Here is an 18862-nt window from a genome sequence, read left to right as displayed (position 1 = left end):
CTAGCCTGTCCAAACACACAAATCAAATGCTAGTCCACTACTGAATATTAAAATCAAAGATAAAACTGTTGATATTGAAGTCATTTAAGCTTATATGTAAAAGAAAGTTTTCATACAAATCAACAGAAGAGAAGTATTGTTTGGGAAAACTATAAAGGTTACGTACTCAAGAAGAGTCATGTAGTAACATTTTTATTTCCTTGTCCTCTTTCACTTCAGGTTATGTTACATGTCTGTTCCTATAAGTTGTCTGTCTGTGATATTAATAAGGATCCACTTTAATTTCTAAACTTGGAACAGCATTAAGAAGGAATGTCCACTGCTTAGGTGCTTAGTTTATCTTAAATTCCAGTACATATGAATAATATAAAGGCATAATTGTGATGGGCTTGCTCAATACATTATTCATTCCCATCTCTAGAAAGTGTCCTCTCACAAAAATAAGTTACGTTTCAGAAAAATAATAAACTAAGTATGTTGGAACAATGGTGTATACATTTAAACAGTATTTTTTTTTTATTTCTAGCTAAGCAGAAAACCAAAGTGAGCATCTACACAAGTGATAAAAACCTCATAATAACTCTCTCACTCTTCTGTGTTTCTATGCCTTGCATCTCATGGATTGCATGACTGGCAATTAAATTGGACATAAATGTAACGCAACATATAGATCCAAGATGGGGGTGCACTGCTGAGCATAATCTAACATCAACATTTTTTTAATATATTTGAGCAAATTAAAGAAGAAGATATTGAGAACTACAACTTTGGACTCATGAGAGGTTTATTTTAAGATCCTTATATTAGGTAGGTACCTTTGGCAGGTGGAGGTTCCAATTTCGGAGGCTCAGCAGGTTTTGCAGCTACAACTTTCTTCCTTGCTTCAGGAGCTTTAAAGAAAATTATTTGCATTTTACAACACACATTAGACTCAAAAAGGAAAGGAGTTTTCTAAAAAATCCAAACACCTCATTAATAGTATTGATGTAATGGAAGGACAAAAGCTGCAAAGCTAAGATTCTTGCTGATTAACTGTTTAGAAAAAGTCAAACAGCCTGTAGGAAGCACAAGTGATCTGAAACCCATGTTCATATAGTAACACCAGCAAATTATTGCTGGGGATTCTTTTCATTTGTAAGAACATGTTAAAGAGAAGAATTATATTAAGGATAAAAGAACGTGTTAACTTGATTAGGATTATTTTATTAAATTGTTTTTTTTTTTCATGTAACTATTGAAAAGAACCCATGTAAACTGCCTTGGCAAAATGCTGAAAAAAATCATGAGGGACTGAGCATTAGTGAGGCGCACCATTAAAGTATAGTACATTAGAAAAGGAAAAAGACAAAAAATGATGGTTTAAAAGCATGCTTTTCAAGATTCATCAGTATAATTTTAAAAGATTATGTTTGAGTTTCCACCATTATTTGTGGCTTCGGATGATTATACCTTTAAGTAGATCTTTTGCCAGTTTAATATCTTCTGTTGGAGCAGGTGGTGGTAGTGGTTTTCGCTTTTCAGGGATCTTCTTTTCAGGTGGTGGCACTTTAAATAACATTAGGTACATTTAGAATAAATTTACCATGATTGTTGTTATGTGAAGAGTAATGTACAAACCTAAAGACCACCATTGTTCATTTCCAGTGAAGCCAGTGGAAAAAAATGTCATTGAATTAAGTGGGAGCATGAAAGAGTCCTAGGTTATTGCTTCACAGCATGCACACAGTACAAATATCCAAGATGACTTTAAAAAGCATGTTAATAACATGAGAACAAAGGTAGAAAGCCAAATGATGGGAAGACTCTTGCGGACAAGAAACAAAATGAAAGCATTTTAAAAAATCTTCAGGTTGTACTTAGAATTAAATGATCAGAAATAATTTCCAGAAGACAACAAAGGAAGAATCACAAGAAGACCTACAACACAGAGGTGACCTACAACATACAGGCACATGTGTGGAAAATGAAAGAGCAAGGAAAAACTGCACATGATGATAATGGAAGAAATGTGTCTGGCAGCCTCTAGGGAAGTACTTTGTATACCTTCAACTGGTAAAGCTTCTTCGACCTCTACAACTGGAATTTCTTCTGCTTCTTCAGGCTCAATCTCCTTTATGATTTCATATTCTTTAAAGAATATTGACAACTGGTGTAAGTTTTCAATTATAAGACCATTTCACGTGAACAATTATACAGATATAACAAAAAAGAAATCTACTCCAATAGACACAGACATATACACACTAGGGTAAGTAATCACTCAGTATTTGTTACCTTCGCAGTTAATGCAAGATTTTGCAAAACTACTTTTTTTCTAAGCATGAGTCAGGATTGCGTGAAGGATAGAATTTTTTTATGTATACAATATAAACTGAACATTAAATTTGTAGATGAGTCATTGTAACAGGAAAGAATAAAAATGCCAGTGCTCTCAATTAATTTAAGATTATAACAGCAATATAAATACTAGCTTTTGAGAGATTCCAATTCAGTGGGAATTTAATATTAATTTTAAAAAGAGACATATCCTGTACAGGAGCATATATTTTGCTTCCAAATATGAAAATATAATAGCAGATACATGAAATATTGACTAGTATAATCTAAAATATGAAGTGAACAACTTACAAACACGACAATGGGAGAAAAAGGAAAATGTCTACTTTAAAGCTAATAATTTGAAGAACAGGACAAAGGATTGTTCTTAGAGTAAAATCTATGGTGGCACAAACCTTCACTTGGTAGTGATTCAGGTATTTTAGGAATAGCAACAGGTGCTTTCTCCTCTGAGACAGGTTTCTTGGGTACCTCAGGCACTTAAAAAAATATTAAGTTTCTTTTAATTATGTGTATATAAATGTACATATGAAACAAAGAAGAACAAAGACACTTAGCACACACAAAATCACAGTAATAGTGGCCATAACCATGAAAGACTGTGCTCCAGTCTATCTCAAGGTAGGCTACATTCAACTGACAAATTTTATAGACTCAGTTATGAACAAAGTAAAGAGAGGATATAGAAAACATTTCTTCTCAGGAGATGCCTCCTGGCAATATATACCTTTGGTTGGAGGAAGCTCTGGTTTTTCTAACTGTGACTTTTTAGGTGTTGTAAGAGGCACTTTCTCTTCTGGGACAGTTTTCTCTGGCACTTCAGGTGCTTTAAAGATATTAGTACATTTTCATTTTTGAGAATATTAAGACACATATATACACACAATAATGAAAAGTGCAATGACTAAAAAGAGCAGGGCACACAAAACATGAAGAATAATAAATTTGAAGTGGCAGATTATTCATTTGGCACTGCACACCCCAGTGAAACAAGGGAAAAAGAATTCAGAGAATAGAGATAAGGAGATGCTCAGTCCCTGATATAGGTACCTTTAACTGAAGGAATGGTGTGTTTTCTAAGGACAGGCACAGGCTCTGGTACTTCTGGCACAGCAACAGGCTCTGGCTTCTTGGGCACAGGTTTCTTAGGTACAGCCAGAGGTTTCTTGGGCACAGCCACAGGCTCTGGCTTCTTGGGCACAGCCACAGGTTTCTTGGGCACAGCCACAGGCTTTTGAGGAACGGCAATTGGCACCTCCTCTTCTGCCTCTTCCTCCTCTGTCACCTCAGGCACTTTAAAGATATTAGTTGTTTTTACTTGAAAGAGCTAAAGGTCATGCACACAGAGACTCAACATGATGAAATGCTGCTCTCAGCCTCCCCACAGAGTGCAGAGGGGCAAAGAACACTCAGTACTGCACCCATGTGGAGGGCATGGCAGGCTTTTCCAGAGCACAACCCTATACCTTCAGCTGGAGACACTTCTGGCTCAGCAACTGCTGCCACCTCTTCTGGGGCTGCCACCTCTTCTTCCTCCTCCAGAACCTCAGCCTCCGGCATCTCGGGCACTTCAAAGATATTAGTGCATTTCATTTGACATGGCTGAGAACATGTGCCAAGCAGGAGCAACAACCAGGGTGACACAGGCACAGAACATCAGCACAGCAGCTCCAACCCTCACAGAGCATTCAGCTCCCTCTTCCCAGCACACACACTCTCAGCCAGGAAACACAGACAGGGGAGGCTAGGACAAGGCTTAGGAGAAGAAGGTTAAGTATCCCCATTGTTTAGTTATCCATGAAGACAGGTACCTGTGGGTGCTGGAAGCTCTGGGGCTTTGGCAGTGGGCACAGGTATCTTTTCCTCACGAGTGGCCTTCTTGGGCACCTCGGGTACTTCAAAGATATTAGTAGCAGTCAGTTTTATACACCCAGCAGGAGGATGCACAGTGAAACAGTGAAACATAAACTGGACATACATTCATGAAAGGAACCAAAGTGGTCTCACAGCATTAACCCATATCTCACTCACTCACTCACTCACTGACTCACAAACACAAAGCACACACAGCACAGGCACAGAGCAGTGATGCCAGGTATTGTCTGTGAGAGAACTCTTGGCTATGCACAGGCTTGAGGGGGAGGTGGGAATTAGGATACTTAGCAGCCTTTCCTCCCTTGGAGGAGCGACTTTCATAGTCAGCACTGCTGGGATTTGGCTTTTCTCTGGGAGCAACCTCAGCCTATATCTTATCTGTTGCCATCCATTCCCCATGAATCTGCTGCTGTTTTTCATTCAGCAGTTTGGGTAGTGATAGGATGAGGAACACAGTTTTTCTAATTTTTCCTTATTTTTGTCATTCTATATGTCCATTCTTTGCTTACGCTATTTTTCCCTTTTTTTTTTTTTGCTTATTTCCTTATCCTAAGTAACTCTCTTACTTCAATTTTCATTTCATTGTGGCAACTACCAGAGCCTGTATGGTGGAATGGATTTTATAATGATTCTTTATTATAAACCCTGGAAGTGTAAGCAATTTCTTTAAAAACTTTCTATACTGTGACTTCTTACTGCACTTGTGCATCGCTAAGTAAAAACTGGGTTTTCATTTCAAAAGATTTATGTCTATTATATACACTACCTGGGTCTGCCAGAAGAGTCATGTAGACTCTTATCGATTTAAGATAACAAATTTGGGCAGCCATATGAAAAACTTATAATCAATTGTTAAAAAACAACATTTTAGTATCTACTGATTCAGAATAAGAAATCGATATAGTAAACTCAAAATATAATTTGAGTTGTTTATACAAAATACTACATTATCAAATTCCTAAGTGATACAGAGCATGGAATGTAGAAATTTCAGGAAATCACAAATGAACAGAACAACAACAGACATCAGAAATAATATGTAAGACAGGAAGAACAGTCTCATTCAGACTGAGGCACAAAGTGACAGGTACCTCGAACTGCTGCTGGTTCTGGCTTTTTGGGCACAGTTACAGGTATAGCCTCTTCCACACCTTTCTTGGGTACCTTGGGAACTTCAAAGATATTAGTGTATTTTAGTTTTGTGGGCACTGCAGATGTCTGTGTAACAATAAGACAACCAGTAGTACATGCACACAGTGTTTTTTGAGAAAGTGCTGTGGTTGCATTCAGCCATCAGCTCTGCTTTGCTTCAAACCTGTGGAGTGACCAGGGTGTCCAAAGCATCCCACAGGGGGTGGGAACTCTGTGTGTAGTGTTTGTTTCTCAGTCAGGGTGGAAATGTAGAAAATATATCTGGCTTCTTAATAACAGATGATCAGAGATTTATTTATGGAATCCTAGTCCATCTGTGTATCACCCATATATAATTCATGACTACTTTGTCATTACAACATTTTTTTAGCAAAGTAGCATCTGATTTATCATTATAATCTTTTCTTTATATCAATTATTTCCATTCTTTGCACCTCCTCTTAATTATCTGTGTTCCACAGCTCCTGTAATTTAAATACTGCTGTAAAAATATACATACTACTTATACTTCTCTCTTTGGTTATATTAATATGTTAATAAGATAATCACTAGATATATCCAGTCATTTGCTAGCAAAAATTCCTTATGTACATTGGCACTACCTTACTTTTAAAGAGGCAGAGAAGTTATTCTGCTGCTGTCATCTATTGAAAATTTCACCAATGCAATGCTTTGTTCCTTATGCTTAAGACTTACTTTCAGGATCTTCTTCAGAAAGGCATGTTATTCTGTTTAAACTAGACATTCAGTAAATGTTAATTCTTCACAAAAAGCTCAGTAAGCTAGAGATATCTTTCAGGGAATGAAATCTAGTTTTTCTGCCATGTTTTGGACACTCCACATTGCATTTCATATTTCTCAGGCACCTATCTCTGACAGGTATTCATAAAAAATTAGTTTAACTGATGTCCAGAAGAGCATGATTTTTTTTCTAATGATGATACTAAGAGTGACCTGTACCTTTGGCTGGTGGTGGTTCTGGCTTTTTGGGTACTGCAACAGGCGTCTTTTCTTGAGGGACAGCTTTCTTGGGCACCTTGAGCACTTTAAAGATATTATTTCCTCTTAATTTCACAGTTAAATTAATAAGAAAGATTGTAACAGTCAAAGAGTTTAGATACTTCCAAGCACTGCAACATTCCTCCAGTGACTGGTTGGTTAGTCACACTCAAAGACAGGTACAGCACAGGCTAAGGGTGGAGGACAAAGAACAATCTTCCACAAAAGAAGGGATAACGAATGAAAATATTCATCAGTACAGTAAAAGAAAAAGCACCTCTTTTCGGAAGATATACCTTTATCTTGTGGAGGTTCTGGTTTCTTGGGCACAGCCACAGGTTTCTTGGGCACAGCCACAGGCTTCGGGGGAATGACCGCTGGCACCTCCTCTTCTGCCTCCTCCTCCTCTGTCACCTCAGGCACTTTAAAGATACAAGATCCTTTCACTTGACTGAGCTTAAGGTCAGCAAACAGGCAAACGGCAAGCAGGAAAGTAGTAAGGCAGGAAAACAGGAAAGTAAACAACTAACAGACCACCAGAGAGTCCTCTCCACCTAATCGCTCCTGTTGAGACGGACTCACTGGGAAGAGCCCAAGCCTGGGCTTTTGAGAGGGGCGTCCCTGGAAAACCCCACCCTCTCCTGCCGGGGAGTGTACAGGCACACAGACACAACATGATGAAATGCTGCTCTCAGCCTCCCCACAGAGTGCAGAGGGGCAAAGAACACTCAGTACTGCACCAATGTGGAGGGCATGGCAGTCTTTTCCAGAGCACAACCCTATACCTTCAACTGGAGACACTTCTGGCTCAGCAACTGCTGCCACCTCTTCTGAGGCTGCCACCTCTTCTTCCTCCTCCAGAACCTCAGCCTCCGGCATCTCGGGCACTTCAAAGATATTAGTGCATTTCATTTGACATGGCTGAGAACATGTGCCAAGCAGGAGCAACAACCAGGGTGACACAGGCACAGAACATCAGCACAGCAGCTCCAACCCTCACAGAGCATTCAGCTCCCTCTTCCCAGCACACACACTCTCAGCCAGGAAACACAGACAGGGGAGGCTAGGACAAGGCTTAGGAGAAGAAGGTTAAGTATCCCCATTGTTTAGTTATCCATGAAGACAGGTACCTGTGGGTGCTGGAAGCTCTGGGGCTTTGGCAGTGGGCACAGGTATCTTTTCCTCACGAGTGGCCTTCTTGGGCACCTCGGGTACTTCAAAGATATTAGTAGCAGTCAGTTTTATACACCCAGCAGGAGGATGCACAGTGAAACAGTGAAACATAAACTGGACATACATTCATGAAAGGAACCAAAGTAGTCTCACAGCTTTTACTCATGTCGCACTCACTCACAAACACAAAGCACACACAGCACAGGTACAGAGCAGTGATGCAGGTATTGTCTGTGAGAGAACTCTTGATGGGGAGGTGGGAATTAGGATACTTAGCAGCCTTTCCTCCCCTGGAGAAGAGACTTTCATTATCAGCCCTGCTGGTATCTGGCTTTTCTCTGGGAGCAACCTCAGCCCATGTCTTATCTGTTGCCATCCATTCCCCATGAATCTGCTGCTGTTTTTCATTCAGCAGTTTGGGCACAGACAGGGTGGGGAACAAAAATCCCATCCTTATTACATATCTCTGTCCTCTATTTCTCTTCTGTTTTTTCAATTCTTCTGCAGTGTATGTGGGGGCTTTTGAGTTAGGTTTCAGGGTTTCTATAATCCTGTATTTAGACATTGCATTTGGCGAGGGTAAAGGAGCCACCTACATAGTGAGCAAGTGTGATGCAGAATTTTGATGCGCAAATACATGTGCATCTTGCATGTAATAATTATGTGCAATGCAATTGTAGGTTTGAGGAACCAAATTTCTTGGGTGCCCATGCGCTTTTGGTCAGAAGAGAATTATGTCAGACCATCCTGATCGACCACACATTTGATTAAGTACTGCATTTAGTAAAAAGTTTGGAGTATTTCTTGTTTGGGATCTAGGTCTGTATGCCTAAGTCTTAAAATACTACTGTCCTGTCTAGGTATGTTCCTCTTTTTAATTTGGGCTGTCTTTTCCCATAGTCACTTAATTTCCTTCACAGTCCATTGAATCTGTCTTTCCTGCTTATTTTAACTGAAGTGATCAGGTTTTTTGGTGTTTTGTTTGGTGGTTTCTTCTTTTTTTCTGTGTGTCTGGTTTTAATATTGCTGTGTCACAACTGTGTCTGGTTGTTTACCACTGCACAGTAAGACAGGTTCACAGTGGTTACACAAAAACGTTTTTGATAAGAAAAATGTATTACTTGAGATTCTTGGCAAAATGATAATGAGAGAAATTTACATTAAAACTACAAATTAGAAAGTTCTTTTCTATTCTAATGCTAGAATTTCTACACAGCATGGAATGTAGAAATTTCAGGAAATCACAAATGAACAGAACAACAACAGACATCAGAAATAACATGTAAGACAGGAAGAACAGTCTCATTCAGACTGAGGCACAAAGTGACAGGTACCTCGAACTGCTGCTGGTTCTGGCTTTTTGGGCACAGTTACAGGTATAGCCTCTTCCACAACACCTTTCTTGGGCACCTTGGGAACTTCAAAGATATTAGTGTATTTTAGTTTTGTGGGCACTGCAGATGTCTGTGTAACAATAAGACAACCAGTAGTACATGCACACAGTGTTTTTTGAGGAAGTGCTGTGGTTGCATTCAGCCATCAGCTCTGCTTTGCTTCAAACCTGTGGAGTGACCAGGGTGTCCAAAGCATCCCACAGGGGGTGGGAACTCTGTGTGTAGTGTTTGTTTCTCAGTCAGGGTGGAAATGTAGAAAATATATCTGGCTTCTTAATAACAGATGATCAGAGATTTATTTATGGAATCCTAGTGCATTTTTGTACCAGCCATGTTTCATAAATGACTGTGCTCTGTGCTGGTTTAGCCAGTCATTGTCATCTTTTTACTTGTCACTTGGATACTACCACTATTTTTTTGTTCTTCAGGTTGACTTCACCTTTCTTTTTCTGTCTTTGCATGTTCCCTCTCTTCTTTAACCTCTTATATTGTGCCTCTATCATCTCCTGGCTTTCTTTCTAATCACTAGATATTTCTTACAACTTTTTCCTGTTATATTAATTTCAATTATTTAAATTATTATATCATCACTTTGAGATGATACTTTACTTGAGAAATGTCATTGTATTTTGGGTGGAGAGAATCTGGTGGTAAAGGGAATATTTTCCTGGCCAGTGCTTGGGACTTCTGAAGGAAATTAAATTATGCATCACTGCATCAATGTTTAATGTCTTCAGTTTTAGTGTGTCTTAAGTAATTTTTTTTGTATTGCAATTACAAAATGCGTTTTTAAAGGCTCACTGTATTATGTGCTCACAGTAACTTCACAGCTCTTTAATGCTATTTATACAAAGTAACAACTTTGCAAATCCCATAGTCAAGAATGTTGATGTATGACCAAAATATAGACAAATTATAAATAACAGTTTTAAAAAAAATTCCGCTCCATGATACAGATACATAGAGATATTTCTGATTATTTTGCTCTATGTACTAAAACTGCTACTCTTTGCTGAAACCTTTAGTTTCTGTTTATTTTGTCTTTCCTCATAGAATCATCTAGGTTGGAAAAAAACGTTAGGATCATCAAATCTAACTGTAGATATAATACTGCCCAGTCCCACTAAACCATGTATTAAGCCATCCCTGCTAATAACGTGAACAACTGCTTATGAACTCATTTTCTTGCATCTATAAGGTTTTAGCATTTTTTTTTCTAAACAGGAGTTTATCATACCGCCTTAATATGAGAAACCCAGTACAACAGAAGTTTAGATGTTTTAGTTGAGGAAATATTTCACACCCCTGCACAGCAATTTGTTGTATATATTGTAAATATATATGTATATTTAGAGCACACAGTGAAAGATCAATTTAAACTGAGATTCATTTTAAAAAAACCCTAAAAAGCAAAAAACACCCTTCCTTAGGATGATAATAGTGGTGACATGTACCTTTAGGAAGTGAAGCTTCTGTTTTTTTAGATAGAGCAGGGGGCACTTTCTTCTCTGGAACAGTCCTCTCAGCCATCTCAGGCACTTCAAAGATATTAGTGCATTTCATTTTACAGTTACAATAAAACTCATTATTAAATACAGAGACTGAAACACAGAAGACAACAGACACATTTTGAAGCAGCAATTTAGCACTCATACTCAGTGTGATTTGTTAGGCAAGCATCATTTAAAACAGATCAAAAAAGACAGAACAAAAGAGGTTAAAATAATACGAGAAGATTCACTGTGATTGTCATGTATTCATGATAACATGTAGCTTTGACTGATGAAGGTTTTGATTTTTCAGGAGCAGCTAGAGAAATTTTCTTGTCTGGGACAGCTTTTCAGGCATTGCATATTCTTTGAAGATATTAGTATCTATTAGTTATGTGAGCAACTACTGAGCAGTGAAACAACATACTCAAGGGAAGGAAAAGAGATCCTATGCATAAGAGGTACCTTTAGGCTGTGCAGCCACTCGCTTTTTAGCAGCAATGTGCTCTTCCTTTTCAGCCAGCTTGGCTGGTGGTGGTTCCTCTGGGGCCAAAACAAGCTCTGCCTCTTTGGGTGCCACTTCAGGCTTTGGTTTTCGAAGTGCTGTAGAAGGCTCTGGTTTCTGGGGTGCTAAAACTGTTTCTGATTCCTCAGACACCATGTCAGGTTCTGGCACAAAAGGCTTTGATTTTCTGGACACTGCAATAGACACTGACTTCTGGAAATCTGCAGCAAAGTCTGTTTCTTCAGCTGATACAAGCTCTGTTTTTTGAGGCAGCGCAGACGGTTTTGTTTTGGTGGGAACCACAACTCGCTTTGATTTTTGGGTTAATTCAACTGTCTCTGACTCCTCAGACAGCACTATAAGCTCAAATTCTTCAGGGGCTATATGTGGTTCTGGTTTCTGGGATTCCAGAATAGGCTTTTGTTTTGAGGACATCACACCATGCTTTAACTTTTGGGGTGGCACATCAGGGATGGGCTCCTCAGGCACCACAACAAACTCTAGTTTCTCAAGCACTACAGTGTGTTCTAGTTCTCGGGATTCCACAATGGACTTCTGTTTTGAGGGCATCACACCAAATTTTATTTTTTGGGGTTCTACATCAGGTGTGGCTTCCTCAGCTATCACAAAAACCTCTTGTTTCTTAAGTTCTACATGTCCTAGTTCTAGGGATTCCACAATGTGCTTCTGTTTTGGGGGCATCACACCAAATTTTAGTTTTTGGGGTTCTGCTTCAGGCATGGGTTCCTCAGCTATCACAAAAACCTCTTGTTTCTTAAGCTCTACCTGTCCTAGTTCTAGGGATTCCACAACAGGCTTCTGTTTTGGGGGCATCACACCAAATTTTAGTTTTTGGGATGCCTCGTCGGGCTTGGGCTCTTCAGGGACCTCACCAAACTCCTGTTTCTCAGGCACTACAACACGCTTTGGTTTTTGAGGCTCTACAGCAGGCTTCTGTTTTGGGGGCATCACACCATATTTTGGTTTTTGGGGTTCTACATCAGGCATGGGTTCCTCAGGCACCACAACAAACTCTCGTTTCTCAAGCACTACAATGTGTTCTAGTTCTTGGGATTCCACAGCAGGCTTCTGTTTTGGGGGCATCACACCAAATTTTAGTTTTTGGGGCTCTACATCAGGCATGGCTTCCTCAGCTATCACAAAAACCTCCTGTTTCTTAAGCTCCACGTGTCCTAGTTCTAGGGATTCCACAACAGGCTTCTGTTTTGGGGGCTTCACACCATGTTTTAGTTTTTGGGATGACTCATCAGGCTTGGGTTCCTCAGGTACCACAACAAATTCTTGTTTCTCAGGCACTACAACATGCTTTGGTTTTTGAGGCTCCACAATAGGCTTCTGTTTTGGGGGCATCACACCATATTTTAGTTTTTGGGGTTCTACATCAGGCATGGATTCCTCAGCTACCTCAAAAACCTCCTGTTTCTCAAGCATGACAACATGTTCGAGTTCTTGGAATTCCACAGCAGGCTTCTGTTTTGGGGGCATCACACCATATTCTAGTTTTTGGGATGGCACACTGGGCTTGGGTACCTCAGGTACCACAGTAAACTCTGGTTTCTCAGGCACCACAATATCCTCTGTTTTTTGGGATGCCACAAGAGATTTTGCTTTTTGGCGAGTCAGAACAGTCTCGGGCTCCTCAGATGTCATAACATGCTCTAGTTTTTGAACTGCTGCTGCAGGCTTTAGTTTTCGGGCCACTCCAGCCACTTCTGGTTCTTGCATTTTCACCTCTTGAGGCCTTGGTTTTGGGTGTCCTGCAATGGACTTTGGTTCTCGAGAAACTGGAACAGGAACTTTCTTTTCTGGCAAAGTTGTCTTGGCCACTTTATGTACACAAAAGATATTAGTTCTAAATTTAACAACTGCACTGGCAATCATACCAAAATTAAGTCAACCATAAAACATAAAAAGACAATTGTAATGAAGATATTAAAAACATATCAGGTATTGTTAATTTATGCTGGCCTTTTAAATGATGAATATATGATATTTTGGCTTTTCTCTCTTTTTTCTCAAGAGTACACACACACACTCCCCCTCACAAAACTCATGCTCCCATATGGAAGTACACACACATACTAATAGTATAGCTTAAGATATAAGTAAAAACCATGATAATTGTCAACAGAGTGGACAGGACAAAAGATATTAATAGCACTGCAGGCAATTGCACTGCAAAAGATATTAATTGCACTGCAAAGAAGCTGAAGATTCTTTCAAGAAATAGCAGTGATGGCATCTGATTTTTCTTGGTGGAGCTCCTGGTTTTTCAGTTACATTGATATTTTCTTCTCTTACCTAGTAGAATAGGTACTTTCTTTTCTTCTCCTATTATAACTTTTAAGTTATTACCTGAGGTTGTTTTCATGAACCCAAGAAAGTAGAATAGTCATATGTGAAAATAGTAAGAAGAACTGAAGTATAACATACAAGCAATTCAGACATCCAAGATTTACCACTATTTTTCAAAAACAACCATATATGTTTCACACATATATGCAAATAAATAGAAAAAGCATAACTAGGAATTTCAGAAAACAGAAGACTTAGATAATTACAATGTTAAAGAAAAGAGGAAAAACATTGCTATTGTTATTTTATTAGTGTTGAGATTTACCTTCTTTTGGTGGAAGTTCTGGTTCCTCAGGTGCAGCCTCTGGTTCTGGGACAACCGCAGGTTCTGGTATTTTTTGCACAGGTATTTTCTTTTCTGCAACAACTTTCTTCGGCACCTCAGGTTCTTTAAAGATATTTGTTTGTTTTAATATCAGGAATTTGAAGAATAGGAATTAAATAGGCATCAATAGCACCAAGGTAAAAAATACCTCACAGCACCAGAAAAAAGCCCACCCTTACAAACCATTTGTTTGGGTTTTTCCCCCCCATACTGCTTTATGCACACAATCAGTAGTCACATTACTTACTGAGAGCTATTCACAAATGAAGAAGACAACACAATCTGTAACACTTACAAATATTACAGTATATAAAAAAGCTGCTAATACAAACATAAGAAAGATAATATTTAGATAAACAGATTAAAATTTGTGTGCAGTCTTATTGCTATTGAAAATGTACCTTTGGGTGGTGGAGGTTCTGGTTTTTTAGGAGCTTCAATGTGTATTTTTTCTTCTGTAACCACTTTCTTGGGCACCTCAGGCACTTTAAAAAAAGCAATTAATTTTATTTATGTACATTTTGAAGATACTTCTGCAGTGTTCAGACACTAAGGAAAGTAAATCTCAGGGACATCAAAAGAATCAGTGGTTTTGGATGCGAATATATAATTTCTCCTTTCCATACAGAAAATTCTCTGTTCCGCCTCACTGAGTTACAGATGCAAAAACTACAATTTAAACAACAGGAATATTTTATAAGATATTACTAGAAAAGTAAATTGCCATGATGTTAAGATGGTACCCTAGAAAATTAAGGGGTTTTCTTTCCTTGCATACAATTACTTTTAGTCCCTGGATGTTCTGATTTCTTTGATACTTTAACTGAAAGTTCTTCTGGTAGCAGTTCCTTTGGTACCTCCAGCACTTGAAAAATATCAGTAATTTTACCAGAATTTCAGAAACAACAGTAAAGCATAACAGCAGATCACTCTTAGTGAAAACACCAACTACAAAGATGTATTTTTTTCACTCAAAATATTTTCTCACTTGAAAAACCTTTGAAAACAGAAGAAAATGCTAACAGAAGTCTTGATTACTGTCTTCCGTATTGTTAAAATGAGAATTTCTTTTTTTTTTTAAATTCTATGCCTTTGTCATAATGTCAGGTATCTTTAGCTGGTATAACTTCTGGGTTTTTAGGCACAGCAACTTTGAGGTTTTGTTCTACATCTACTTCCTTGGGTGCTTCAGGCCCTTTAGGAAAGACATTATTTTCAGTTATTTTACAGAATTTTACAGTAATATTCAAAACTTTTCAACAGAAATTGCAAAGGTTCTTAATAAAGCCTTTGATTTGACTTGTTTATTTTCTTAAGTTTGTTTTTTTGTCTCTGTAAAGTCTGAGAAAACACCTCAGAGTCTTCTGGAGTTCCTTCTTCTACATTAGATTATTTTTCCATTTTATTCAACCATCTCCTGAATCTCTGACTGAGACTGATATTGTCCATTTTGTATTCCTTGGCACATTCTTCTGTGGGTGATGACTTCTTGGTATCGATTTTTTGTCTATGCACAGAAGATTTTCTCCTGTTTTAGACATCTCATTCTATACTCTCTTTTTGGGCTCTCTTTTTGTATCACTCATTCTATACTCTCTTTTGGGCCCAATTTTTCATTGTCAGTCAGGTCTATTTCATATCACAGAGGCCCTCTTTTCTCCTCTTCTCTTAAGATTTCTGCTGCTGTTCTCAAGTGTCAATCTCTTTTCTGCCACATCAGTATTTCTAACACATTGGTAAAGATTACAGCTGTGATTCAAAAGAGAAGAATTTTTAAAACAGTAACCTATATAGCACTATGGGCACAGAAAGCAAAAGTAACAGGAAAACACAAACAAACAATCAAATAACTAATCTGCAAATCAATAGAGGTTTTTTTTTCCCTCTTCCAAATTTTAGTTTTCTGTAGTGCAACATACCTTTTGCTGGTGGTGGTTCTGGTTTTTTAGGGACAGCAGTGGGCACTTTCTCTTCTGGAATTTTCTTGGGCACCTCTGGCACTTTAAAGAAAACAGCATTCATTTTTTAATATTAAAAGCATTTAAAATACATGTATTATAAAGGTGAAAGAGTATCACAAGAAGCATATCAGAAAGAAATGAAAGATAAAAAGAGAGAGATGTCATGCACAAGATGTATAATATTACATACTATTAGGATTTTGATAAATGAGTTTTCCTATAAACTCTAATACTCAAGAGAAAATCTCCTCAGAAAGACACAATTAATGACATGTAAGCTCTAGCTGGTGTTACTCTTGGTTTTTTAGGTACAACAACATTTACTGATTTCTTAGGTACCTTGTAAACTTTAAAGATATTAGTGTAGTTTTAAAAATTACAAAAACGAAACATTCAATCCAGAGACATAAGACAAAACAATAGATGTGTAAGGATGTGACAAAACAAGTAGATGTATTAAGATGCTTTGACAACAGTTAGATTTTTGAGGAGTCTTCATGGTTCTACTCCTCTGGCAAAGAATAAGTTTGGAATGAATTTACTTGGGATCTTTTGTCGTGAAGTTGAAAACAAGCTAAAGAAGTCATGGCAAAAGTTGAACTCCAATGAAATGCATTTTAAATGTCACACATAACTCAGTTCTTCACTGGTGCTTGGCAGTACCCTGTGATGATGACTAGGGTGGGATAAGCTGTGCTGCAATTGGTTTGACAGTTTTTAATGCCACACAAACTGCTAGTTCAGACAGACTTTTAAAATGCCTGAATGAATTGTAACAGCTGGCTTCTGTGCAAATTCTGTTTCCATTCAAAATGAAATCAATTGACCCCTGAGTCTAACATGAGCAATGTGAAACACAAGGGTATGTACTTCTTGCTAGAGTATTGATTGAATTTCTCAGGCTGTACCCAAGAATTGAAAGTGTTTGTTCTATAAATCTCACTATGTGTTAACTCAGCTAGAGCTTTCCTTATTTCTAGTCCTTTTTACTAGCTTATGATAAAATTTCTGGATTACTCTTGGGTAGAAGAAATAGATAAACTCCACTAATTTCTAATGCTTTGACAGCAACAGTACAAGGGACAGAAGAAACTTGTAGAAAAAGAATGAAAGGATATGCTGACCTATACCTTTGGCAGCTTCTGGCCTTTTAGGCAGAGTTTTTCTTCAGGTATACTTAGCCAATTCAGACACTTGAAGGATATTTACTGATTTTGATTTCAGTTTTATGACTTAAACACAACTTGAGAAACAGAAAACAGAAAACAGAAAAGGACATACATAACACAAATGCCACAAATCTGACACGTGGACCATGACATATTAAATCAGAAACTACGTAAGAAACAGTAAAAAGTAAAGATGTTTATCAGCAAAAGACCTCAGTTCTACCAGGCTCTCAAAATACCTTTAGATGGTGGAGGTTCTGGTCTTTTAGGCACAGGAGTAGGTTCTGGTTTTTTAGGCTTAGCAATAGGTACTTTTTCTTCTGGAACAGCTTTCTTAATGACTGCAGGCATTTTAAAGATATTAGTTCATTTTAATGAGAGAAAGACAAGTCATGAAAAATCTCAAGTTTTTCTTATAAGTAAGGTGCTGAACAAATGAATACAAATATTAATAATGCTGAACAAGGACTAAAATACAAACATGAATAATTTAATTTTCCTGGTGTTCAAGACTTAGCAAATTGCAGGAAGAGGTCATGAAGAGATCATATACCTCTAGGTGCTGGAGCCTCCTCTTTTCTGTGAACAGTAGAAATTTCTTCTTCTATGTGAATCTCCTCATAAACTTCATGTACTTGAAAGATATTAGTTTAAACACTTAAATTAACTTAGGATATCTTCAGAAAAGATGACAACATATTAGAAAAAGAACAAATAAAATATTCAAGCTCCTCTTTAGATATATAGGTCTATTTTATATCCATGTGCAAAATTAGGGTGCTTTCAAATAAGGGATGAAAAAACCTCATATTCTACCCTGACCTGCCCTCTGCAGTGTCAGAAGAAAAATGTGGGATATGTCCTAAAGTGAGCTACTACCTTGAGAGCAGAGATTGGCCCTGTCTATCTAAGTTCTCTCACTTTTTCTTTATTTTTTCCCCTTTGGACTGATCTCAAGCAGCACTTAATTTTAAGAACAACTACAGGTGATGGTTTTTTAAAATTATTTTTTTACTGTTGCAAGTAACCAAAGCTGTTAAGTAAACTCTAGTTCATGATAAATAGAATGCTCTTAAAATAATTTATATATGAAAACATATTTTTTATCCTTCAAATCACACTAAAAATTTCTTATACCTGTAATGTGTGAAGGTTCTTCTTTAGGTACAGCAGGAGGTATTTTTTCTTTGTGGACAGCTTTCTTTCGTACTTCAGGAACTTAAAAATATTGGTTTATTTTAGAAAGTTGCACTATGAAATAAGTAATACAGTTTTCTTAAAAAAAATTCTACTAGAAAAATAGGAAAAATATATGATATTAAGATGTGAATATAACTCAACAACTTCACCTTCTGGAGTCTTATTTTTCTAAGTCCTAGCACTTACAGGTCTGAATATGCTCTTCTCTGAAAAGATAGTAGGATTTTTATATGTTTGGGGGGGGTTTGTTTGTTTTTCCTGCTTTTGTTTGTTTATTTGTGGGGGTTTTTTTGTGTGCATGCATGTGTGTGTTTAAGGACTTTTGGCACTGTAAAGGGCTTTATATTTTTAAATTTAAAAATTACCTGTAAAAGCAAGGCAAAAATCCATTTCAATTAACTAATTATTGTGCTGCCAACATCTGTAGAGTTCTTCAGTACTGGAATTGTATTACAAAATTATGTTTCTATTAAAAATTTTTGTGGTTTTGTATTTTGTCCTGATTTAAAGCCATACCTTAACCTTGACTTTCTTTAAGCCCTTGACTGCAAAGAGTCCTGTTGCAAATAAGCTTCTGTCACAACCTTTTAGATGTTTTTCTAATATATTGTCAGAGAAAGTATTTTGAGAAACAGAACACGAGACATGAAGTCAAAAATCAAAAGCTAATCCCTGGATAATCCCTGAATCTCCTGTCTACTAAATTCATGTGCCTAACTTAGTCTTTCTAAATTTTTAATTTTTAATGCAGAATGTATCAATCTGTTTAAGCAGCTGCTTGTAGAAAACAAAAATAAGAACTATGAAGTGTCTATAGCATTTGGTTGTGCTGTTTAAGAAAAACAAACAAGCTGGGTTTCTCTTGGTATTTCACTTTTAAAAGAGGTTAGATTAAGTTAATTTGGA

At 37.5% G+C, this 18862-nt stretch overlaps 1 protein-coding gene across 1 annotated transcript in view; it reads right to left on the bottom strand.

The window, feature by feature from the left end:
* Nucleotides 1-18862, bottom strand: part of TTN (titin) — a 241675-nt gene that overhangs the window by 107267 nt on the left and 115546 nt on the right. The window contains exons 149-168 of the mRNA XM_085065641.1: nucleotides 17894-17974; nucleotides 16996-17109; nucleotides 15546-15626; nucleotides 14028-14111; nucleotides 13567-13689; nucleotides 10886-12772; nucleotides 10385-10531; nucleotides 8841-9077; nucleotides 7494-7577; nucleotides 7149-7250; nucleotides 6660-6785; nucleotides 6325-6408; nucleotides 5274-5384; nucleotides 3754-3905; nucleotides 3373-3664; nucleotides 3065-3163; nucleotides 2733-2816; nucleotides 2044-2127; nucleotides 1450-1545; nucleotides 816-890 (exon numbers count right to left, since the gene is read on the bottom strand). Of these exons, the coding sequence (XP_084921767.1) occupies nucleotides 816-890; nucleotides 1450-1545; nucleotides 2044-2127; nucleotides 2733-2816; nucleotides 3065-3163; nucleotides 3373-3664; nucleotides 3754-3905; nucleotides 5274-5384; nucleotides 6325-6408; nucleotides 6660-6785; nucleotides 7149-7250; nucleotides 7494-7577; nucleotides 8841-9077; nucleotides 10385-10531; nucleotides 10886-12772; nucleotides 13567-13689; nucleotides 14028-14111; nucleotides 15546-15626; nucleotides 16996-17109; nucleotides 17894-17974 (4143 nt within the window). The remainder of the gene's footprint in view (nucleotides 1-815; nucleotides 891-1449; nucleotides 1546-2043; nucleotides 2128-2732; nucleotides 2817-3064; nucleotides 3164-3372; nucleotides 3665-3753; nucleotides 3906-5273; nucleotides 5385-6324; nucleotides 6409-6659; nucleotides 6786-7148; nucleotides 7251-7493; nucleotides 7578-8840; nucleotides 9078-10384; nucleotides 10532-10885; nucleotides 12773-13566; nucleotides 13690-14027; nucleotides 14112-15545; nucleotides 15627-16995; nucleotides 17110-17893; nucleotides 17975-18862) is intronic.

Source organism: Lichenostomus cassidix, chromosome 7, assembly GCF_008360975.1.
Source record: "Lichenostomus cassidix isolate B80296 chromosome 7, HeHo_3.0, whole genome shotgun sequence".
Lineage (NCBI taxonomy): Eukaryota > Metazoa > Chordata > Aves > Passeriformes > Meliphagidae > Lichenostomus > Lichenostomus cassidix.
Note: the sequence above shows the minus strand (reverse complement) of the source record. Positions and strands in the feature narration are given on the sequence as shown.